This window comes from Aedes albopictus, chromosome 2, assembly GCF_035046485.1.
Source record: "Aedes albopictus strain Foshan chromosome 2, AalbF5, whole genome shotgun sequence".
Taxonomy (NCBI): Eukaryota; Metazoa; Arthropoda; class Insecta; order Diptera; family Culicidae; genus Aedes; species Aedes albopictus.
The window spans coordinates 288,706,850-288,732,909 of record NC_085137.1 but is presented as its reverse complement, the minus strand read 5'-3'; the positions used below and the strand labels follow the sequence as shown (position 1 = coordinate 288,732,909).

The window sequence follows — 26,060 nt, the reverse complement described above, 5'->3', positions numbered from 1 at the left end:
AGAAAGAACGCCCCTACTCATGTTCATACTTACACATATCAAATTTCAGCTAACAAACCCATGGATCACGGTCCATGAAGCATGGTTCTTTAGAGAACTAGCTTCTAAAGATGATCTAAGCCATCCAAAAACGTTAAGGGGTTTTTTCGGCTTTCAGTCTTCGCGTAATCCATTGGCGTAGCTAGGGGGTTCCAGGGGTGCCTGGCACCCCCTAGAACAAATTTGGCACCCCCTAGAACTTTTCATTGACAGGTATCTTAAATTTAAAACTTCACACAATAATTCCAATATCTATTAATGGCACATTTGAACGAAACTTAAGCACACATGGAATTACTTATACAGGGTGTTAGGTTCCTGAGTGCAAACTTTTTAGAGGGTGATAGAGGACCATAAATGGAGAAAAAAATTGTTCTACGCATATGGTCAAATCTCAACCGTTACGTAGTTATTGAACTTCCCATGTTTATGATTCTTATTGCCTTAACTGGCAATAACTTGAAAATGGTCAAACTTATCTAAGTTTTTTTAACCTTGTTCGAAAGATTATTGAATTTTCTAACAAATCGCATCTTTGAATAGATTGGTTTAGTTAAATAACTAAGTTTTCTAGAGCAAAATAGCTAAAAATAGTGTATTTTTGTTGGTTTTGTCAGTTATCATGCGTAATAAATTAAAATTCTTTCTTTGACAAAGTTGTGGCCCCTGCTCAACTCTACAATCCGTTCTTTAACACCAAACTTCTATCTCTTATCGTTTTGTTGCAATTTTGATTTTAACATCGCATTTCAGATCATAAATTTGCAACTGTCATGGAAAGCACTTTTTGCGCATTGTGCCGCACATTTAAATCAAAATTGCAAGAAAACGACAAGAGCTAGAAGTTTGATGTCAAAGAACGAATTGTAGGGTGTAATCCAAAAGTGATTCAAGATTACCGGCCTGATGGAAGCCATAAATTCTACCCGGGTTCCGATGGTGAGATAGATGGCGTTCGTTAGCATACGTGAGTTCTTGCTTCATTCCTGACGTGGAGAAATGGGAATTTGCGGCTCGACGACTTAAGGAAAGGACGTATCAACAAGCGAACCCACTTTGATGCATTTGTAGGAGAAGGAATGGTAAGACGCAATCCTCCAATTTGAGAGTGCGAGTGGTAAGTGATCGACCATCGGAACAGTAAGAAGAATATATTGCGCAGTTCCCACCTCACTGGACCCCTTTCGCAGTTAGTATAAGTGCGGGATCGTGAATAAAACTGCGATTTTGCATCGAATCGTTTCGGTGTCTTCTGCGCACTTATTCAGCACATTGTTATGCATAAGTGCGCAGAAGACACCGACACGATTCGATGGAAAATCGCAGTTTTCTTAACGATCCCGCACTTATACTAACTGCGAAAGGGGTCCAGTGGGGTGGAAAATGCGCAATACATGATGTGAGGACATGAGTCCTGTTCAACGATGTATGTGGGCATTGCTCTGAGTTGCTGCATCCTGCCCTTACCCATTTCTCATCAAACGGGTAAGGGCAGGATGTAGCAGCCTTGAGCGGATTCAGCCTGCGTCGTTGAACAGGATTATGATTTCGCGCTCGTAAGGCGAATTTGCTGCTTCGTAGTACTAGTATTTTACAAATTCGCAAGCCACAGAATCCATTGCAGAACCTGTGAACGAATATCTTCATTGGTGTATAGCAGCAGAAGTAAGTGATTATTGAACAACCAAATATTGATGTAATTTGGTGATACATATCAATCTCATTATACCTTATTTCCTATGTTTTATTGTTTAGGCATTTGTTATAAAATTGTACGATTTCCGTTTTCATATTGCGGGGTTTACACACATACACACGGAGGGGTAGCCTAAGGGAGTTAAATGAACTGATGACCGGACTTAAGTTCGTGGAGTAGCCAGTCTTTTGTCATGAGTTGGCAACTCTATGTTGACTACCGAAGGAATTCAGGAATTTTAACTCACCCTGCTACATCAAACCATCAGGTAGATAATTCCCTCCCGGAATGATTCTGCAGTCATAGGTAATCCTTGCGCTGATGGTGGGTACACTATTATCATCATCATCATCATCATCAAAGAACGAATTGTAGGGTGTAACAGAGGCCACAACTTTGCCAAAGAAATAATTTTAATTTATCACGCATGTTTCAAAAATAATTGACAAAAACCAATAAAAATACACTATTTTTAGCTATTTTGCTCTAGAAAACTAAGTTATTTAATTTAACCAATCGATTCAAAGATGCCATTTGATAGAAAATTCAATAATCTTTCTAACACAGTTAAAAAAACTTCGATACGTTTGACCATTTTCAAGTTATTTCCAGTTAAGGCATTAAGAGTCATAAACATGGGAAGTTCAATAACTACGTAACGGTTGAGATTTGACCATATGCGTAGAACAATTTTTTTCTCCATTTATGGTCCTCTATCACCCTTTAAAAAGTTTGCACTCAGGAACCTAACACCCTGTATACCTGTTGCACGCGTTTTGGATATTGATAAGAACAATGAACAGACTTCTTCATGGATTCCTCCAGAAATACCTCTATCTATTTACCTCCTTTATGGATTCCTCCCGATATTTCTTCAATAAACTTCCCTTAGGATTCTGCTTCTTGATGGGGTTGTACATACAAGAAATTTCTGCAGAGATTGATCCAGCAATTTCTCCGGTGATTCTTCCAGGAATTCGTTCAGAGATTTTATTCCGAGATTCTTCAAAAAAATTCTCATGGAATCCCTCCAGAAGATTATATTGTCCTTCCTGCGGGAATTGTGGCTAGAGCTCCTCAGGAAACTCCTGCTGAGATTCTTCCAGCAATTTCTCTTAGAAAATTCTCACTGTGGTACCTTCAGGATTTCTACAAGGGAAGTTCGTCTGGAAATTCTTCCGGAGAATGTCCATGGGATTAATCTAAAAATCCTTTCGGTGATTCTTCCCGAGATTCCTTCAAAGATTTATCCTCTAGAAATTCCACAAGGGATTTCTCCAAGAACTTCTTTTGACCTTCCTCCACGAATTGCAGCTGAAATTCTTCAAGTAATTCCCTTTAGAACTCCTTCAGAAATACTTCTAGGAATTTCTCCTGGCATTCCTTCTGTAATTCCTCCAGAAATTCCTCCTGCGATTCCATTAGAAATTCCTCCAGTACACTTATACCACTTATTTCAAGGAGAGCTGTAGCAATTACTCCAGGCATTTGTTAGAGGAACTTAGGATACCCTCGACGTTCCTGATTCAAGAATTTCTCTAAAAATTATTTCTATGATACCTCCCGGAATTCCAGAAATTCCTCCAGATATTCCAGCTGGGATTGCTCAAGCAATTCCTGACGTTCTTCCTCCAGAAATTCTAACTATGGTACACCAGAAATTATGCTACGGATGCTTCTAGAGCATTATCCTGGCTTTTTGGCTGAGATCTTACCTGGTAATCTTCCTGAAATTCTCGCAGAAATTCCTTTGATTGTTCTACCACGAATTTCTCCAAGGACTCATCCAGGATTTTTTCTAGAGATTTCATTCAAAGATTCCTCTAGAAATTCTTCATGGAATTCCTTTAGAAGCTCCTTTTGGCCTTCCTCCAAGAATATTTCAAACAACTCCTCCTGTGGTTCTTCCAGCAATTCCTCCAGAAGCTCTTACTATGATATGTCCAGAAATTCTTATAGTGTTTCCTATATGAATTTATCCTAGCGTTATGGCTGAAATTCTTCCGGAAAATTCCTCCTGAGATTCCTTCAGGGCCTCCTTTGAATATTTTTCCAGAATACCCCTACCGGTTCTTACGGGGGCTTCTCTAGGTTTTCCAAGGGTTTATTCTTTCCCCCAGGCGTTCCTGATGGGGTTTCTCTAGAAATTCCTATATATTTTACTCCAGCAATTCCTCCTAGGATTTCTGCTGAGATTTCTACAATGATACATCCTAGAACCCTTCTAAGAAAACCTCCTGAGGTTTTTCTGTGATGCCTTCAGAAGCTCTCCGGTGATTCCTCCAGGAATTTCTATCCAAGATATTTTATCCAAGAATTTTCTCATAATTTTCTCATGGATTTTCTCCAGGAAACTCTTCTTGGCCTTCCTCCAGGAATTTCAGCTGTATTTCTCAAGCTATATCTGCTGTAATTCTTCCAGCAATTTCTCCTAGGACTCCTCCAGAAATTCTTACTATAATACGTCTCCGAATTCTTCTAGGAATTCTTCAAAGAATTTCTACAGGGATTCCTTAAAAAACTTAATGGGATTATTCAAGGGAATCTTCCTAGTAGCCTTGCAGAAGTACCTTCAGTGTTTCTTCCTAGAAATCCTAAAAGTTTTTTTTCCTGGGATTTCTCCAAATATTTCTCATTGGATTCCTCCGAAACTTCTCTTGACATTCATCTAGGAACTCCTTCTGGGATTCCATAAGCGATTCCTGCTGCTTCTGATATTTCTTACTGAGATACCTGCAGGAATCCCTCTAGGGATTTCTCCAGGCATTCTTGCTCAGATTCTTCTAGGAAATTTTCCTATGAAACTTCCAGAAATGCCTTTGGTTTTTTCTAAAGACTCAACCAATAATTCCTTTTGAGTGTTTAATCATGGATTACTCTAGAAATTAATCATGATTATTGCTGGAACTCCACTTGGCCTTCTTCAACGAACTCCACTGAAGGAATCCCAATTGAAATCTCTGTAGGAATTCTTTAACCAATTTCGAGAATAGTTGGTGTTACCAACTGGCATCACTGGCCCCTTGATCTTTTCGGCAGGCCCTTTGACAGCTGTCATTAGGGAGAAGCTTGTCAAAATCTATTGTCGCATTGACAAGCAGCGGAAAGAAACGTGCAAGGTGAAATTGGATTTGCTAAACCTATTAAAACTAAATTTGTTGAACTTAATCTAAAATTTGTATTGTAGCTAAAATTTGGATTCAAGATTATCGTTAAATTGAACTACACATAAAACTAAAACTATTGTATCACAAATATATCACAGTAAGTTGTTCCTTAAAACTAGTTACATCGACTTAACCTAGAATTATAACACAGATTGTGACAAACACACCAACTACACAAAGGACAAAACGTTGAGGCAAAAGCGAAGAACTAAAACGCTCGAAACCGAAAATTGTGAGTATTATAAGGCATGGTAGAATTGTGAATACAACAAATATATTTCCAGCTAAAAGCTGTTTTCGCACCAACCTAATCGAGTTGCGAGCTGCTGAAAGAAACGGCCCAGAGCTTCTTGTTCTCCGGAACAAAACCTTTTAGAATTTTCGCCATGGCCTATGCGGACAATGGAGCACCGAAGGAACCGGTGGAAAATGAAAAACAGGGTAGTTGTGCTCATTGCAACAGACCTGACTCCTACGACAACTACGTTCAGTGTGACCGCTGTCATGCCTGGTGGCATTATTTGTGCGCTGGCGTAAATGACTCAGTAGCCGACCGGTCGTTCACGTGTGAAGCTTGTTCCCCCGTCAGTGTGTCATCTCGCGCATCCTCATCTAGCAGCAGGGTAGCAGCGATGCAAATTCGCCTGCGGGAAATGGAAGAACAGTTTAAAAAGGCTCGGCAGGAGCTCGAGAATGAACGACAAGCATTCGAAAAGGAGAGGAAATTACTACAACAAGAAAAGGTAAACGACCGCCGTGACGATCAACGGACCGCCGAATGGGTCGAGGCACACGGCGGATACGGGACTAGCGCCAAAGGTCAAACAGCCGACCGGGAAGCAGCTGCAGCTACCGACCCACATCGCCAGGGAAATGTACAGGACGTAACCTCCCTCAACCCAGCCGCTATTTCTTCGGCAATGCAAGCGGCAATCAACGCAGCGGTACAAGCGGCCGTGCAAGCGGCATTCCAAACGGCCAATCCTACTCGGATTCATCAGCAACCGTCTGGTTCCGAAGCGCCGCCTCGATATACGGGAGCGGTTCCTAAATCGAAGCCCAAAGATCTCTCTTCTACCAGGATTGGGAATGATGAAGTAGGTAGCCTACAAAAAGGTAAACAAGATACTCCTCTCCCCCCCCGAAAAACCATCAGGTAAGTCGCTCAAAAATCAAACTCTCACCTCAAATTACGATCAGTGGATCCAAGAAATTACGAAAAGGTTCGGCAATACCAACCTAGGCCACCCTACGGCCCCTGAAATGCCTTCCGTTGGAACTGTCCCTTTGCAACCAGGGCAGCCGGCGAAATCCATTCAAATTTCTACTTCGGAATGGAACAAAGTTACCAATGATGTGCCAAAACTTGATGTCACTCTTGGCACTGGCCCAAATTTCAATAATTTGAACCTTCCAACTCAGGCAAACGTATACCCAGTCTCTGTCAATGCCTTGGGATCCTTGGGTACGCCGTCATACATTCCCACCCCCTCGCAGCTAGCCGCAAGGCAAGTGATGCCCCGCGATTTACCGTCGTTCAATGGTGATCCCGCGGATTGGCCCATGTTCATAAGTAGTTTTGTCAATACAACGCTCGCGTGTGGTTATACCAGTGCAGAAAATCTTGCTCGTTTGCAACGGAGTTTAAAAGGTGATGCGTATGAGGCTGTCAGGAGCCGCCTGTTGCTTCCGGATACTGTTCCCCAGGTGCTGAACACGTTGCAGTTACTGTATGGACGTCCGGAGCTGCTGATAAATGCGCTTCTTCAGAAGGTTCGATCGGTTCCAGCCCCGAAAGCAGAAAAACTCGAGACGCTAATAGAGTTCGGTATGGCAGTTCAAAGTCTTTGCGACCATCTGGAAGCGGCTGGTCAGCATACTCATCTCTCTAATCCAACGCTGCTGATGGAGTTAGTAGAGAAGCTCCCTGCCCACACGAAAATGGAGTGGGCATCCTTTCTGCAAAGATGCCCGGAGGTGAACCTGCAGAGCTTTGGTGTGTTCATGTCGTCGATCGTGATTTCAGCCACAAAAGTGACGGGTTATGCTGCCGGACTCAAACCGAGTACATCGGACAAGTACAAAGGGAAGCCAAAAGGATTCATCAACGCCCATGACGGAAACGGAGAAGAAAAGGTGCAAGAAGATAGAGTGTGTTGTGTATGTGACGAATCAGGGCATCGTGTGACAGAATGTGAATTATTCAGATCATTTTCCGTGAACGGCCGATGGAAGTGCGTGCAGTCCAACGGACTGTGCCGTAACTGTTTGAACGCTCATGGGAGGAGAAGCTGCCGCTACAGCAGATGTTGTGGAGTCGGAGGGTGTGAGTTTCGTCATCATCCTCTCCTGCACTCGGATCGAAGCACCAGGACGTCATATGATGGAACGCCCAAGGGAACCGCAAGCAACAACACTCATCGACCCGCGAAGCAATCTACGTTATTCCGCATTGTTCCTGTTACGCTCTACGGCCCGAAAACTTCAGTCAAGACCTACGCATTTCTCGATGACGGCTCGTCATTCACGCTTGTCGAGGAAGAGCTTATAAATGAACTAGGAATTAGGGGATCATCGATGCCTCTTTGTCTGACGTGGACCGCTAACATGACACGATCAGAATCCAACTCGGAGGTAGTACACCTATCGATAACTGGTACGGGTGACAAGAAACGGATGGAAATGATTGCCCATACAGTGCAGAATCTTGGTCTTGCTAGTCAGAACTTAAATTATGGCGATCTCGTCAAGAGGTTCCAGCACCTTAAAGGTCTGCCGATAACCAGTTACAAGAATGCTGTACCGCGGTTGTTAGTGGGCGTGGACAACTTAAATTTGACTGTGCCGCTGAACATGAAAGAAGGTGCAAGATACGAGCCGGTTGCGGTGAAGACCCGATTAGGATGGTGCATCTACGGAGGAGAAGACCACAGTTCATCGTCGAATGTGGTGAATGTGCACACTTGTTCTTGTGTAGGGGATCGAGAATTACATAATCTGGTGAAGGAATACTTTACCGTGGAAGACGTTGGGGCGAAATCAGAGGTGGCGTTGGAATCAACAGACGATCAAAGGGCCCGGATGATTCTCCAGGAAACCACAAAAAGGGTAGACGGGCGATACCAAACAGGGCTTCTGTGGAAGTACGACATAATCGAGTTCCCTGATAGTTTTAATATGGCGTTGAAGAGACTCGAATGCCTCGAGAGGAGGATGAATCGTGACCCGAAACTGAAAGAAAACATCCACCGCCAACTAGTGGAGTATCAAGCTAAAGGTTACGCAAGGGCAGCAACTCAAGCTGAACTCGATCGTGCTGATCCCAGGCGGGTATGGTATCTGCCACTGGGAGCAGTAGTTAATCCCAAAAAACCGGGCAAAGTAAGGCTCATATGGGATGCTGCTGCCAGTGTTGAGGGTGTTGGTGTAACCAGCCACAGGGCGCTGACGCACTGGATCATACCAGCCCCCAGACACAGGGCCATCAGAATAATTAAGTAGTATTCAATTGACTTTTTCCTTCAGTGTATTTTTAGTATTAAACCGACCTATCAATGTAAACACACGAGTCAGAAACAGTTCTCCGGTTATTCCGTGTTTTTAATCCGATTCCCACGTAGATTCGAGGTGCCACTCTGCTTAGTCCATTCCCTGGTTCCTACAGGTTATGGTCCCAGAGGTGGATCGGTGAAAAACGGGTCGTTTTTTCGCGGAAAAAGTGAAAGTGTGTTGTCGGTCGTCGCGGTGCTTTGCGGCGGTGGCGTTTTTATTGTTGGCGTGTATTGTTCGTCGGGAAGTGTGTTTTGGTGGAGCGGAATGGCGGATGTGGGAAAGTTTACCCTTGCCAAGCTCAACAATAACAATTATGCGACGTGGAAGTTCGAAATCGAGATGCTTCTGACGAGGGAAGACATCTGGCACGTTATAGAGGATCCGAAACCCGATCCTGAGACGGCTGCTTGGAAGAAAGATGACAGGAGGGCGCGAGCAACAATTGCTCTGTGTGTTGAACCTAGTCAGTACACACTGATCCAGAATCACGGTTCGGCTCGTGATGTCTGGGCATCGTTACGGGAGTATCACGAGAAGTCAACAGTTACTTCCCAGCTGTCGCTTTTGAGCAGGGTGCTGGATGCCAAGCTCCAGGAGGGCGGAGATGCGGAAAAACATCTGCTCGATATGGATACGCTGTTCGGGCGGTTGCAGAGTGCGGGTTTACCTATGGAAGAGAAGATGAAGGTTGCCGTGGTGCTGCGCAGTATGCCTCAGTCGTATCACCACTTGGCATCGGCGCTGGAAGCACGCCCGGATGCCGACATAACGATGCAGCTCGTCAAAACGAAACTTTTGGATGAATTCCATAAGCGGCGAGAGAGGGACGGTAATGGACCGGGTGGCGAGCAGGTGCTTAAGGCACAGTCGAGCAGAACGTGTTTCTTCTGCAGACAGCCTGGCCACTTTAAAAAGGATTGCCGGAAGTGGCAGGCAGTGAAGGCATCGCATGAAGAAGCAGGATCTTCCAGAGGCGGCGGTAAGTCAAGTGGCGGTGGTCAAAGCAAGGCCAAAGCAAAACAAGCTACAAACACCGAACGGGAGCCCGTGAGCTTTCTCGTGCAGGAGGAGAGCTGCATCAGCCGTGCCCCAACGGCGAAAAAGCATATGTGGACTGTGGATAGTGGTGCGACGTGCCACATGACAAGTAGTGGTGCATTTTTCGACACTCTCGATGAGTCGAATAGTGTTCAGGTTGTGATGGCAGACGGGAACCAAACGAAATCGGGTGGTCACGGAAGCGGATTTGTGAAGTGTATCGACGGCGCTGGACAGTCAGTGGATGTTCGGCTGGATAATGTACTGTACGTGCCGGATCTCGATAGTGGACTCATTTCGGTCAGCAAGATCGCGGATAAGGGCTATGACGTGCTGTTCAAGCAAAACAGTGTTGAAGTTTTTGACAAATCGAAGAATGTTGTGGCGATGGGAGTACGAAACGGCGGGTTGTATGTGTTGAAGGACCAGGAGCATGCAGCGGTGTCAAATGTGTGCCATTCAGTGAACTGTCAGCACACTTGGCACAGACGGTTCGGTCATCGTGATCCAGCAGTTCTGGATCGGATTCTTCGGGAACAATTGGCAACAGGAATGAAGTTGGTGGACTGTGGTCAGAAGATAGTTTGCGAGTGCTGTTTGGAGGGGAAGTTTTCTCGTCCTCCGTTCCCCCAGCAAGCCGACCGGAAAACCACTCAGCCTCTTCAGCTCATTCACACGGATTTGTGTGGGCCAATGGCAAATGTCACCCCAGGAGGAAACCGGTACTTTATGGTACTGATTGACGACTTCAGTCGGTATCTGGTGCTGTATCTTCTGAAGGACAAGGGTGAGGCGAAGGAATGCATCAAGAGCTTTGTGAAGTGCGTCGAAAATCAATTTGGCCGGAAACCGCAGACTATTCGGTCGGATCGAGGAGCCGAGTTTGTGAACAAGGAGCTGAGGCAGTTCTATCGTGACGAAGGCATTCAGATGGAGCTCACGGCCGGATACGCCCCTCAGCAAAACGGCGTTGCCGAGCGTCGGAATAGGTACCTGCAGGAGATGGCGGTGTGCATGCTGCTGGACGCCGGACTTGAGAAGCGGTACTGGGGAGAAGCAATTGCTGCAGCGGGCTATATTCAGAACCGGTTGCCATCGAGATCGGTAGGCAAGACTCCAATGGAACTGTGGAGCGGACAGAAACCGTGTCTGAGTGGACTCAAAGTGTTTGGATGTGACGCCTATGTTTACATTCCGGACGTGAAGCGTAGGAAGATGGACAAGCGGGCTGAAAAACTGACATTTGTCGGTTACGCCTGCGGATCGAAGGCCTACAGGTTCCTGAATAAGAAAACCGGCAAGATCATCGTCAGTCGCGACGCGAAATTCCTGGAACTCGGTACAGAAGCTGAGGAGGAGTTACAGCCGAAGGTGCAAGTATCGGGCAGCGCACCAAACGAGGTGCAGATATTCAGCGGCGGCAAGGAAGAAGATGAAGAAAAGGAAGAACAATCAGTGCCGGAAAGTGATGAAGAATTTCTCGGATTTTCGGATGAAGAAGAGCCTGATGGCGAAGAAAGTGGCGAAGAAGTGAGTGTTAGAAGATCGAAGCGAAGTACCGCGGGTGTTTTGCCAAAGAAACTGGACAATTTTGTGGTGGGCGTGGCAAAATTAGAGGAGCGTGATCCAAAGAACTACAAAGAAGCAGTAGCAAGTGTTAACAAGGACGACTGGCAAAAGGCTATGGACAGTGAATACGAATCGCTACTTTCGAACGATACTTGGAAGCTCGTTCCTCTGCCCAAGGGGCGCCACGCAATCGGGTCGAAGTGGGTTTTTAAACAGAAAAAAGACTCAAACGGACAAACAGTGAGGTTCAAAGCGCGCCTGGTTGCACAGGGTTACGCGCAGCGGTACGGCGAAGACTTCGACGAAGTGCACGCACCAGTGGCATTGCAGCAAACGTTCAGAGTGTTGTTGACGGTGGCGGGCCATAAGAAGCTTCAAGTGCGGCATGTAGATGTGAAGAACGCTTATTTGAACGGAGTGCTACACGAACAGATTTTTATGCGCCAACCGCCAGGCTATTCGGTGTCCGGCAAGGAGGAGCTCGTCTGTAAACTGAATCGCAGCCTCTACGGACTCAAGCAAGCCGCAAGAGTGTGGAATGCGACTATCAAGGATGTGCTCATCGGTCTTGGATTTAGGCAGTCGGAAGCGGATGCCTGTCTCTTCAGTAAGAAGCTAGCAAACGGTGAGTGGATTTATATTTTGATCTATGTGGACGACATGGTCCTGGTGTGCCGGGACGGACGTCAAATCGAAGAAGTCGAGACTGCGCTGCGGAAGAATTTTGAGATTTCCTTGTTAGGGGAGATAAAGCAGTTTCTCGGCATTAAAGTGACGAAAGATGCCAACGGAATGTTTATGCTGTGCCAGAGAAGTATGATTCGAGAAGTAGCGGATCGATTTGGATTAGCGGACGCAAAACCATCGAAGTATCCAGTGGATCCTGGCTATTTCCGCCTAGATGGCGGGGAAAAACTTCCGGATAATACACAGTACCACAAATTAGTCGGTGCTCTACTCTACATCTCTACTAATACAAGACCGGACATATCAGCGGCGGTTTCCGTTTTGAGCCGAAAAACGAACTGTCCAACGCAGCTGGAGTGGCTGGAGCTAAAGCGTACGGTGCGGTATTTGATTGGTACTCAGGACTACCAGCTGAAACTATTCAGCGATCGAACGAAGGACTTGGAAGTAGTCGGCTACAGCGATGCCGATTGGGCCGGCGACACCACCGATCGGAAGTCTACCAGTGGTTTCGTATTCCAGATCGGAGAAGCGAGTGTGAGTTGGGCTAGCCGGAAGCAAGCGTGTGTCGCAACATCGACTATGGAAGCCGAGTACATCGCGCTATCCGAGGCAGCTCAGGAAGCAACCTGGCTCCGAAGGTTGTTGGGAGAGTTAGGTCACGTTCAACACCAACCGACCATTCTGAATGAGGATAACCGAGGTTGCATCGACTTCGTGTCACTGGAGCGACAGAACAGAAGAAGCAAACACATCGATACCAAGGTTCATCATGCCCGGGATCTCTGTAACCGTGATGTCATTCAGCTACATTACTGCCCTACTGACAGAATGATTGCGGACGTGTTCACCAAACCTCTGGGCGCAACCAAAATGCAGTGTTTTGTGGAGAAGCTGGGTCTACGCCCGGAACGGAAGTCGGACGCGAAACTCCAGTGATCAGCGAGGAGGAGTGTTGGTGTAACCAGCCACAGGGCGCTGACGCACTGGATCATACCAGCCCCCAGACACAGGGCCATCAGAATAATTAAGTAGTATTCAATTGACTTTTTCCTTCAGTGTATTTTTAGTATTAAACCGACCTATCAATGTAAACACACGAGTCAGAAACAGTTCTCCGGTTATTCCGTGTTTTTAATCCGATTCCCACGTAGATTCGAGGTGCCACTCTGCTTAGTCCATTCCCTGGTTCCTACAGAGGGGATATCACTGAATTCCCTTCTATTGAAAGGACCAGATCAGTTGGCGTCGTTGTCGGCGATTCTGTCAAGATTTCGGCAGTTCTCGATTGGCGTTTCAGCCGATATAAAAGAAATGTTTCACCAGATTGAAATATGCGAAACAGATAGGCATTCCCAGCGATTTTTGTGGCGGACAGATCCCTCCAGGCCGCCTGCAATCTTTCTTATGAACGTAGCAACCTTTGGGTCATCATCATCGCCAGCTTCAGCACAATTTGTAAAAAACAAGAATGCGGAAGAGTTTGCCGATCGTTATCCGAAGGCAGTCCAGGCAATCGTAGACAACCATTATGTAGACGACTACCTGGATAGTTTCGAGAATGAAGAGGAAGCGCTACGAGTATCACAGGAAGTTAGGATGATCCACAGCCGAGGAGGATTCCAGTTAAGAAATTGGCTCACCAACGGAAAACAGGTTCTGGAAGGTCTGGGAGAAAGCAGCACAGATGAAACCAAAAATTTGTTCCTGGACAAAGGATCGGAATGCGAACGCGTATTGGGAATGCTATGGAATACGAGAGATGATGTTCTGTGCTATTCTACTGAACTGAAAGAAGATATACAACAACTGATGGACAGCAACGTACAACCTACCAAAAGACAAATGTTGAGATGCCTCATGAGCTTTTTCGACCCACTGGGTCTACTCAGTGCGGTCTTAGTGCATGGCAGAATCCTCCTTCAGGATGTTTGGCGAGTTGGAACGCAGTGGGATGAGCCCGTTGGTGACGACATCTGGAATCGCTGGATGAAATGGATCAATGCGGTGAAAACAATCGACCAAATTAGAATACCTCGCTGTTACTTTCGGCAAGCTACCATGAGTAGCTATGAAGAACTACAACTCCACATATTTGTTGATGCAAGTGAGCTTGCCTACTCGGCAGTCGCTTACTTCCGAATAGTAACAGCAAGCACAATGCCGGATTGCGCCCTGGTTGCGGCCAAAGCCAAGGTTGCACCCCTGAAACCTCTATCAGTACCAAGACTAGAACTACAAGCAGCGGTATTGGGAGCAAGGCTGATGCGATTCGTTATCGACACGCACACGATAACTACTACGAAACGATTTCTATGGAGTGATTCTTCGACTGTTCTGGCTTGGATACATGCAGATCACCGGCGTTACAAGCAATTCGTAGCCTGCAGGATCGGAGAGATTCTTACGCTGACTGATGCAGATGAATGGAGGTGGGTGCCTACGAAGATTAATCCAGCAGATGCGGCTACAAAGTGGGGTAAAGGACCTTGCATGCAAGCAGAAAGTGAGTGGTTTAAAGGGCCGGAATTTCTACGCAGACCCGAGAAGGAATGGCCCAGTTCGAAGTTCATCTCTACGACTACTGCAACAGAAGAAGAACTCCGTCCGTGTCACGTTCATCGTGAGGTCGTTGTACCTGGATTAGAAATCGATTATCAACGATTCTCTAAGTGGGAGCGTGTGCTGCGGACTGTGGCTTATGCCCTGCGATTCACCAATAATCTTAAACTGAAGTGCAGCGGTGTACCAATACGTCAAGGAATACTCACCAAGGAGGAACTACAGGAAGCGCAAATCACACTTTTCCGATCGGTGCAGTGGCAAGTGTTTCCGGACGAAATGGCAGCATTGGCAGCTGATCGAAGATCCCCAATAAAACCATCAAGCGATCTTCACTCGTTATGTCCATACCTGGATCAGCAAGGGCTTCTACGAGTGGATAGTCGTATTAAAACAGCTAACAAGGTGGCACTATCTATGAAGTTCCCCATCATACTTCCACCAAAACATCGGCTGACACTACTACTAATCGACGAATACCATCGTAAATACCGTCACGCTAATTTTGAGACTGTTGTTAACGAAGTACGTCAACGCTTCCACGTATCGCGATTGCGCCCTACGGTTAAAAAGGTGACCCAAAATTGCCTGCGGTGCAGAATCGACAAAGCGAAGCCCTGTATTCCTCGGATGGCTCCTCTGCCGCCAGCAAGACTTGCTGCATATGTCCGCCCTTTCTCCTACGTAGGACTTGACTTTTTTGGTCCATTTTTGGTAAAATTTGGACGAAGCAACGTCAAGAGATGGATCGCCTTATTCACCTGCCTTACGATACGGGCGGTTCATGTAGAAGTGATGTGCAGCTTAACGACAAATTCCTGCATTGAATGTGTACGACGCTTCATATGCCGACGAGGAGATCCCCTGGAGATCTACTCGGATAATGGAACCAATTTTCGAGGGGCGGCTCGACTGCTGAATGAACAGAAGAAGGAGATCTCGATTATAAATGAGAACCTTGCTGGTGCATTTACAAGTACAACCACGAAATGGCTATTCATCCCTCCCGCAGCACCTCATATGGGTGGCGCGTGGGAGCGCATGGTGCGCTCCGTAAAGACGGCTATGTTTGCTGCTTATGACGGCAATCGAAAACTGACGGACGAAGGATTGCAAACCCTGGTTATTGAGGCTGAGTCCATAGTGAATAGCCGCCCGTTGACGTATCTACCTCTGGAATCTGCGGAGAGCGAGGCTCTTACTCCTAACCATTTTCTTTTGCCGCTGAAGAACATCGAATGTAAGGACTTCGCTGCAGATACGACATCGGAAAAACATAAGCAAACCGCAGCAGCGGTTGAAGCAACATGGAACGCAACTCAACAGCATTTGAACACCTACTGGAAACGTTGGATCAGAGAGTACCTGCCGACGTTGACCAAACGAACCAAGTGGTTTGGTGAACAGAAAGCTATCGAGGTAGGAGATCTCGTCTTGGTAATCGACGGTACTACACGGAACGAATGGATCCGCGGGCGTGTCAAGGAAGTAGTTGCTGGGAGTGATCAACGGATTCGTCAGGCCATAGTACAAACTGCGAGGGGGTTGATGAGAAGGCCTGTGTCCAAATTGGCGGTCTTGGAGGTGAGAGAGAGTGGCTAAAATGGGTAAAACTGATCCGATGGCCAGTTTTACGGGGGGGAGGATGTTACCAACTGGCATCACTGGCCCCTTGATCTTTTCGGCAGGCCCTTTGACAGCTGTCATTAGGGAGAAGCTTGTCAAAATCTATTGTCGCATTGACAAGCAGCGGAAAGAAACGTGCAAGGTGAAATTGGATTTGCTAAACCTATTAAAACTAAATTTGTTAAACTTAATCTAAAATTTGTATTGTAGCTAAAATTTGGATTCAAGATTATCGTTAAATTGAACTACACATAAAACTAAAACTATTGTATCACAAATATATCACAGTAAGTTGTTCCTTAAAACTAGTTACATCGACTTAACCTAGAAGTATAACACAGATTGTGACAAACACACCAACTACACAAAGGACAAAACGTTGAGGCAAAAGCGAAGAACTAAAACGCTCGAAACCGAAAATTGTGAGTATTATAAGGCATGGTAGAATTGTGAATACAACAAATATATTTCCAGCTAAAAGCTGTTTTCGCACCAACCTAATCGAGTTGCGAGCTGCTGAAAGAAACGGCCCAGAGCTTCTTGTTCTCCGGAACAGTTGGAATTTCCAGAGAAATCATAGGAGGTATTGCTTGACAAATCTCTAGTAAAATCCTATAGGAATGAACGGGAAAAAAATGATTAGAAGGCATCAAAAAATTGAGAGATGAATCTGTGAAAAAAAAAATGCGTTCTGGTGTGATTCAAACCCACGATTCCGTATTCGCTAGACCACAGTATGGCCATTTATTTAAGGGTTCCTTCGGCATGGTTGTTTTTTATTTTGAAAATTTCTGTGGTATTCTTTAATCAGCAATTTCTTTGGATTTTTATCTCCATAATTTCTGAACTTCTGAAATTATTTCAGCTATTTCTTTTTCAGTTATTTTGCAATTTTCTCAGGCAATGTTATCGTGATTTCTTTTGCTATTCTATATGATTTAATTGTATTCATATATACTGCTTCCGAAAATGGCTGAACTGGAAATTCAGAAATTCTCAAATAGACTTGCTCAAAGAAAATCCATTGGAATCCACGAAAACCTTCCTGGCAAATTCCAAAAGCAATTGTCGGAAAAAGTTCCATCAAAATTACCTTAAAACTTTCAAAGTAGTTGCCAAAAGCATTTAAATAAGAATTACCAGAGGAATTCCGAAAAAAAATATTGAGGTTTTCTAAAAAGAATTTAGCCAAATCCAATCTCAAAATAAATTGCCAAAATATGTTCTATAAAAAAATTCCACAAACATTTACAAAAAAATCGAAAAAATTCTCAAAGAATTTTCCAGAATCATCTTCTGAAGAAACTATAGAAGAATTCCAAAAGTAATCGCTGTAGAATAGCGTGGCTCAAAATACCACATGTTGAAAAGTTCGATGGGCCCCCTTCTCATTTCGTTCTATATGACGCCACGATGCTCTGTTCAAATTTTCAGCAAAATCCATTAACATTAGGGCGGTGCTAAACTCATTTGAAGTTTGTATGGGAGTTTATATGGGAAAACATCGTTTTTAGCATTTTTCTCATGAGGGGCACTATTTTTACTTAAAACACATAACCGATTGTATAGAACTATAGTCTCACATGTGTTGAAAAACTTTGTCGAAGACCGCAAAGTCATCCGAAGCTTGTAAGAAAAGATATTACACGCAGACCATCTGGTGGTGCTTAACATTTAACATGTAAAGGAATAACAATAGCAATAAAATCTCATTGAATGGGCCCGCACTGTCTAGCCTATATCTTTTTTCGCAAGTGTCTGATTACGTTGCGGTCTTCGGCAAAGTTTTTCGGCATATCCCAGGCTATATTTCTATAGGATCGATTACGTGTTTTAAGGAAAATTAGAACCCCTCAGAAGAAAATTGCAAAAAACGATGTTTTCCCATATAAACTCCCATACAAACTTCAAACGAGTTTAGCATCGCTCTAATGTTAACGGATTTAGCTGAAAATTTGACCAGAGCATCGTGGCGTCATATAGAACGAAATGAGAAGGGGGCCCATCGAACTTTTTGACATGTGGTTTTGCCATACAAGCTTGAGCCACCCTACTGTAGAATCACCGTGACAGAATTTCAAAAGAGCCGCCAAAGATTTTTTTTTCAAATAAATTCCCGAAGGAAATCTCTAGGAATTACCGAAGAAGTTCCCAAAGTAATAATCGAAGTTTCTCAAATTTCCAATGGAATTGCTGATGAAATTTCCAAGTAAATGTATCAATGCAAATAACATCGGAATGACATTTCGCAGGACATGATTTGTCGCGGGATGCAGGACGTCTGGTGGTCACTTTAGTTTGATATCAAAGATTTGTTCTAAGAGTATTTTGTAAAATACACCTATAATCTGCTTTGTGTTTCTTTGAAAATCTTGGGTAGGACAATATACATGGACTGTCCTACCCAACATTTTATGTCTGTAGGACATGTCCTACCTGCTCTATCCACTCCTCGCGCCAATCATATTGTCGTCGCGGTTGAAACCCGAAGTTTTCCCACACACGACATTCGGTATTTCTCCAAATCCATACGTGAAACCTAACGTCGGACGTCGTGCGCTGGGCAGCGGATCTGGCCCTCTATCTAGCGCACTTTGCCCGACGTACGTCCGACGCACGGTTTAGGAGAAAATTCTATTTTCGCATGTAAAAAATTCCTATTTTCAACTGCACGAACAATAATGCAACGCCAGTCAGACTCAAAATGCAACGGAAATTAGTTGCATTGTGAAACATTAGACCGATTCCGCACTGAAACGTCCAGTATAAACAAGAATTCATAGTGTCGAATTGCAAAAATGCATTTAGAATAGATACGGATGCGTGGCACTGTTTACACATTCCTTTTTCGATTGCCTTTCTCACCATTCCCTCAACTGCCTGCGACGATTCGGCTGGATAGGAAGTGCCGGGCTGACATCAAATATTTATGTAAACCGAGATCAATGAACCTAACTTTGAAATCATCGCCGACACTGACCAACGTGGGTACCGTACTTAGTTCAGGCCGAACATGTCTAAAGGTCCAATCTGCCGAAGAGAGGCTCTCTTTGGTTTCCCTCTCTTTCGTTAATATCTCAGCTGTTTATTTGTATTATTATTGTCTCCTTGCATTGAACGATGGTCTAATCAATCGTCTTTTGATTTTTACTGCAAAAATAGTTGAAAAGTGTACCATTACATTGCAATAATTGAAAGAGAATGTGAACAAAGAGAGCCTCTCAAATGCAGATAGGACCTATTGAAATGTTTGGCCTGAGTTTACACTTTACAATCGTCAACAGGTTACATAATTGAGAGAGCGCACGTGCATTATTACCGCTTGAAGATCTTCTCGCTATCGACGACAAGTAACAAAAATATGCCAACGTGCTTCAGTAGAACTTTCTTCGAATTCAGGCCGAACATGTCTAAAGGTCCAATCTGCCGAAGAGAGGCTCTCTTTGGTTTCCCTCTCTTTCGTTAATATCTCAGCTGTTTATTTGTATTATTATTGTCTCCTTGCATTGAACGATGGTCTAATCAATCGTCTTTTGATTTTTACTGCAAAAATAGTTGAAAAGTGTACCATTACATTGCAATAATTGAAAGAGAATGTGAACAAAGAGAGCCTCTCAAATGCAGATAGGACCTATTGAAATGTTTGGCCTGAATTAGCCTGGTGGCATGTGATCAAAATAAAGAAAAGCCATGCATCACCGTACGGCTTCGATGCAAAACCGTTGAATATCGACAAATGATGATAGTTATCAATCTGAAGTGCTGAGAAACGGACGGAAGGGTTTCTTGTGAAAACTGTGCCAACGCGTCATATAATGTTCCTTAGAACATTTATTCTCCTTTCGTTGATCAGATGCGTGTTTATGGTGGATTCTAGTTTTTACGCAAATTTGTTCAGGACCCAGGTAATGAGTGTTAAATAACTGTTAATCGGAGTGAATATGTGTTGGCATATGTAACGTTGTTGTGTGGACATTGTTTGAAACTGTGAAAATGTAATGTAAATGTTCAAACTGAGTACCATACTATGTTCATTACGAAAAGTTCATATACCGACCGAGAATCGAACCCGTCATCCTCAGCATAGTCTAGCTGAATACCTGCGCGTTCTGCCAACAAGAGGCGATTAGAACCTCGGAAGATGATCTGGGATAGTACTTCATAGGTGGCATTCAGAATTGTGATCGCTCGGATGTTGCCACACTGCCACCAACTTGTCATCTTTCTTGTGGAAGGGCAAATGAACTCTTTCTTTCACTCTTCCGGTAGCTGTTCGGTCTCCCAGGTGTGAACTATTAACCGGTACATGCAAGTGGCCAACTTTTCCTGGTCTATCTAGATGAGTTCACCTCCGATACCATCCTTACCAGCTGACTTTTTGTTCTTGAGCTTTTGGATAGCATCCTGAACTTCCCGTTACCCTGATTACGAGCCTGATTACGTTTGTTATGCTCGGTTTAATCACCGGGGTCATATTGACCACTTCGGTTTCAAAGGGTTAACTTGGGAATTGGTTCGTTGTTGCCTCCTGCTGTACTGACGTAGTCATTTCTTCTTCTTCCTTGGTCCTCTATGTCTGCGCTCTCCGCACCATTACCATTCAGGTATTCGACGTGAAGCTGCAATCACCTGATGACGTGAGCTGCGTCCTTCAAAAGGTTCCCGTCCTTATCCCTGCATATTTCAGCCCTTGGCTCAAAGCCTTTGCGGGATGCGTTGAGTAGTATGCGGGATACGTTCTGGTAGAGCTTCCATGTTTCTTGTGAACGGCACAGCAGTTCCATTTTTACTCTGCTTCCACCAGGCGATGTTGTTTCCTGCGAAAGATCAGGTGTAACGATAGAGCAGGCTGTGCTGCAAGTAAACGCTATGTATGGCCATATCCTTAGAGATGGCGAGTGCGGGCTGTACACGTTGATTATACTATAGTTGAAGAACCGATCTAGACGTTGATCGGGCACCAACCGATCACGCACCTCTGCATATCGCCAATTACTATGCCCAAGCAGCACACAAGTCACAAAGGAGTGTCGAAAGCGCAGGTTTTTGGTGGTACAGGAGCTACATTCATGTAATTCTAACTCAAAGGCAGAATAACATGAAAACAACTCGTGTCTAACCAAAAACCTGCGCTGTCGACACTCCTTTGTGACTTGTGTGCTGCTTGGGTGAAAGCTGTTCCCAGCTCGCATGTATTGCCGTACTGCCGTGAATCGCAAGTCAGTCCGATCTGCAAAAAGTAGGCATTGAGAAAATGGACTCTGAAGTTTTCAAATTTGATTTCTATGTGAAACTTCGAGAAATCGCCATAAATTGAAAACTTCTGCGATCAACATGAAACTTTCACACATTGTTTCAAACGTGAAAACGTAACACTGAAAAATATTAAACTGGCTATAACAGTGTTAGGTTTTGTATTGGAGGATGCACAAGTTCGTAATGGGACTGACTTGCGATTACATTTCATTATGGGACAATCTGACTTGATATTGTTTTTCAATTTTACTGAACAAACTATATATTTTTTTCACGCAGCTGAAAGATCAACCGAAGAAAGATCGAAAACGGTCATTAACTCATTTTTGTCCAAAATGCAGATGGGACTGACTTGCGATTCACGGCAGCGTAGCTCTGGTAAATGGTAATGAGAATCATTTCTGAAATCCGCATACTGAGTCACGCCAAAGGCTCTATCTCTCTTAGGGTTCAGATCAAAGTTTTGCCTAAAATATTGATTCTTCTTATATCTGGGAATAGTGTGCAAATAGTCGCGCCCAATAATGCTCGCTAAGTCAAGCTCCACCGCCCATCGTGTTCTCTGCACTCCACGCTTTCTTGTGCCAACCGGATCAGTAGCACACACTAGCTTTACAGGGTTGTTATCAGGCATTCGTGCAACATGCCCTGCCCACCGTATCCTTTCGGCTTTGGCCACCTTCTGGATGCTGTGTTCGCCACATACCGTTCTCCTGCACACCGCCGAAGATCGTCCTTAGCACAAGTTGCTCAAAAACTCCGAGTGCTTGCAGGTCCTCCTCGAGCATGGTCCATGTCTCGTGTCCGTAGAGGACCACCGGTCTTATTAACGTTTTGTACATGGTGCATTTGGTGCGTGGGTGAATCTTCTTAGATCACAGCTTTTTATGGAGCCCGTAGAGCGGAAGTCGGGGGATGTACAGCTCTGCCACCGTTTCAAATATTCTGGCGATAATGTCCATGTCGTCTGCAAAGCACACAAATTCACCGGATTTTGTGAAAATCGTTCCCCGTCCCCAGCGCGACGTTGAAAATTAGGCATGAAAGTCCGTCACCTTGTCGCAGTCCCTGGCGAGATTGGAATGAACTGGATAGTTCACCCGAAACCCGTACGCAATTTTGCACACCGTCCATCGTTGCTTTAATAAGTCTAGTCAGCTTCCCGGATAGCCGTTTTCGTCCATGATTCTCCATAGCTCGCGCGGTCAATACTAACGTATGCCGCTTTGAAGTAGATGCGTTGGGACCTGGTATTCTCGGCATTTCTGAAGGATTTGCCCTACGGTGAAGATCTGGTCTGCTGTCGACCGGCCGTCGATGAAGCCAGCTTCAGTGTTGCGAATACTCACTTGCAAGAGTGATACTCATTTGCTTCTATCTCAGTCCAGAAGCATGCAATCAGAAAATGATGTTAGAAGGTCTTTTAGATTGTTGTTTAATCTAAAAGTTTGCCGAATAAAGTAAAGGTCGCAGACGCATACCAAAGTTGTGAGAGAGCTGTGAGTACAAGGTGAGTAAAATTCGTGTAATTTATACTCACCTTGTACTCACAGCTCTCTCACGGTTTTGGTATGCGTCTGCGACCTTTACTTTATTCGGCAAACTTTTAGATTAAACTACAATCTAAAACCCCTTCAAACATTATTTTTTGATAGCATGCTTCTGGACTGTGATAGAAGCAGGTGAGTATAATTTTTTGCTAGTGAGTATTCGCAACACTGGCCAGCTTGATAACTTCCCACGAACTCATTCGTTTTAGGTGACAGACGACGGAAGGTGATCTGGGGTAGGACTTTGTAGGCAGCCTTCAAAAAAGTGATCGCTCTGAAGTTTTCACACACAGATCGAAAAATTCTGTGACATATGATGCACATGATTGGAGCGGGGGATATCACGGAAATTTACATGATATATCATGTAAAAGTCATAAAATATCATGTAAACTAGCATTATTTGTCATGTAATTCAGCATGACTTTGTGTGTTTACATAACATATAACACAAATTTACATGATATATCATGTTAACCATCATAACATTAAGTTTACAAAAGAGACGAACCAGCCAAGGGCTGAAAGTCTCTCTAATAAAGACAAATCAATCAATCAATTAAGTTTACATAACTAAACTGAAGTTTACGTGACGTGTAAATCTAGTTATTTTTATCTGTGCATTCCATATGGTCGCCTTTCTTGTGAATGGGGCAAATTATCTCTTCCTCCAATCATCTGGTAGCTGTTCGGTTTCCCAGATACTGACCATCAACCGGTGCACGTGCTACCAATCACGTCTGGATACATAATTTTAGATTTTAATGTACATATACTTAAAACTTGTAGTAATACTTCTTATTTCAGAGATCGTGCAGTAAAATAGAGTATTTCGACAAGTTACACCACAAATGTCGAGAATTTCCCGGTGGCGGATATCTCATCATTGTAGATCATGTGAGTCATAGATTCCAGAAAACCCTATCCACAGACAAACAGACGTAACACTCTTAGAATTCCCATCGTACATCGATTTAACGGTATATTCGAAAATTTGATAGTTGGCCAACTACCCACTCGTGGCACTTGCATCGTTTTTGTTCGAGTTTGACGTTTGCCCACTACCGCCATCTAGATGAAGGTTGGCCAAACTCAGTCCTTATAGCATTGGGCGAATATGTTTCCGTGACTATGATTTGAACCGTAAAATGTTAGAAGTGTTACGTCTGTTTGTCTGTGCCCTATCGTTGAATCCACAATTAAACTCTTCCCAATTTACTCTCGATAGTCAGCCAAGTGTACTGATGGGGACAGTGGATTACACACCTTCAATAGAAACGATTTCTATTACGTCTGCCACCAAGATGGAGTCATGATCGGAATGTGCCCAAACGACATGGTAAGAGAAAACCATCACAAAATATGAAGCGGAGATTTTGAAATTTTGATTCATGCAGAAATTCAACGAAACATTGGGACGCTGTGTACCACGTATCGATGAACTTCAGGAAACAATTAGAATATACGATGAGTCGGAAAATTGTGGAATTATGATTCCTGATTGTAATAAAGACGGTAACATCTTGTGTAATGTTGCAAAATGCTTTGGTGTAATACAACTATCTATTTAACTTCTCATAGGTAAATTTCCAGTGCCATCTAACTGCTCTTATTACTATGACTGCCAAAGGAATAGTCACAATTACTTCCAGTATGTCTACAGATGCCCCTGGGCAACTATGTACCATCCAGATCTTCATCGATGCATTCCGATGGCGAATTGCTACGTAAGTTTTGGGCATAAGGAAAGGTTTTGAAAAATGTCTAACTTTATACTCCACAGGTAGACCATTATGATATGTTTGATCGATTCGATTATGAGTTATTTCCGAAATGCGTTCTGCGTGGTCAATTTCGCACTTCTCGGAATTGCAATCTATACTATCGCTGCATTCCCAATATGGATGGATCGTTCTTTCAAATTCGATATGAGTACAATTCAGTATAAAGGTAGAGAATACAGAAAAGATACTAATATTTTTTTTTTCTAGGTGTCCTCCAATGATGTACTACAATGTTGATCTAGAGCGTTGTCAAACAAAGTATTTTACGCACTGTAATTATATACCATGGTATACAATAGTGAAAGAGTATGCATTGAAGCATGACTTGAGTTGTGATACCTACGAACCTCAACATACCACTTCAATCAGTACTCTCAATACGACAATATCTACGAATGTCAGTAGCACTGAGGCTTCCACTAGTGAAATAAGCATAACTGAGCCGTATTCTACTATACTAACCACAACACTAAACACCGAAACAAGTGAGCCTCAGGAAACTGACTCACAGCTTACAAGTTCCACTATGACAAACGATATCTCGACTACTCCATATGGCGAAACTGAATCGGACACTACTGATTCAATCAGCGTAGAAACCACCGAGACTGGCGGAACAGAAGATACAGAACCAACCAAAACTACGGAGGGTTATGGGACAACTGATAGCACAGATTCAGTTACAGAAACCACCAATAGCGAGACCCAGTCAACTACAGAAGAAGAAGAAGATTACATAGATTTCACGTGGGACGATGGAGCATGGGATCCACTCTCTAAGCCAGACGACTTGCTAGATCTTCCCGGTTACTATATACGATACCAAAAGCAACTAGTTGATGGCGCCATGTCGGACGAGCGGCTAAACGCTGACGTGAGCTTACGGTTGCGATATCCCAATGCGTACAGGATTGTGGCTTATCCGAAAAAGAGGAAAGCAGACACATAGGTTGAACAATTTTGTAGTTTCAATACGATTACAATCAATAAAGTAACGATCAAGAGTAAATATTCTCAGCGGGATTTTCTGCGGGGGTTTGGTTTTATAAGTACCTCTTCTTCCCGCATGCAGAAGGCCTGAGTTCAATCCCTGATCGTGATCGGCCTTTTCCTCCAGCTTTTTTTTATAGAATGAGAAAATCTGCTGATCAGATACCCAAGAGGTGGTTCCTCGGATTATGTGGGTTTCAACTACTAAAAACTTATTCTCCTTCTTCCTTTGTTTCGCAGTACACCCGTTAGGGATACCTTAGGGAAGGGGGGGATAGTGGGTACATAAGTACTCTCTATTAGTTAGCATTCCACCAGCTACCGCCTTAAGTTGTCCTCTTTCACCTGGAAGCTTAGGTCCTGGTTAGTACTATAGGGAGATCGTGGAAGTAACAAAGTTCCCAAGGAAGTTCCATATGTCCACTTCCGTACACATCCTTTCAGCAATGTTTAAACAAGCATTTTCCTGCATACTTGACCTTTGCTCGACAAAGCGTGGGCATTCAAAGAACACATTCTCCGCGTCTCGTGGCAGTCTGCGCAT

The 26,060-nt window shown here is 44.1% G+C and overlaps 3 protein-coding genes across 3 annotated transcripts; all 3 read left to right on the top strand.

The window, feature by feature from the left end:
- The first annotated feature begins 5,288 nt into the window (after window positions 1-5,288).
- LOC134286621 (uncharacterized) lies at window positions 5,289-8,403 on the top strand. Its single transcript, XM_062848262.1, is given in 2 exon segments — window positions 5,289-6,035; window positions 6,037-8,403. Coding segments are annotated over 2 exon segments (3,114 nt in total).
- A 4,752-nt stretch (window positions 8,404-13,155) lies between these two features.
- LOC134286620 (uncharacterized) lies at window positions 13,156-15,912 on the top strand. The gene has a single exon (XM_062848261.1). It carries the CDS (start codon window positions 13,156-13,158, stop codon window positions 15,910-15,912), a length of 2,757 nt encoding a protein of 918 aa, XP_062704245.1.
- A 7,463-nt stretch (window positions 15,913-23,375) lies between these two features.
- Window positions 23,376-25,613, top strand: LOC109408248 (uncharacterized). The gene is made up of 4 exons (XM_062848804.1): window positions 23,376-24,081; window positions 24,140-24,257; window positions 24,324-24,469; window positions 24,526-25,613. Exons 1-4 carry the CDS (start codon window positions 24,055-24,057, stop codon window positions 24,688-24,690), a joined length of 456 nt encoding a protein of 151 aa, XP_062704788.1. The 5' UTR covers window positions 23,376-24,054; the 3' UTR covers window positions 24,691-25,613.
- The last annotated feature ends 447 nt before the right edge of the window (window positions 25,614-26,060 follow it).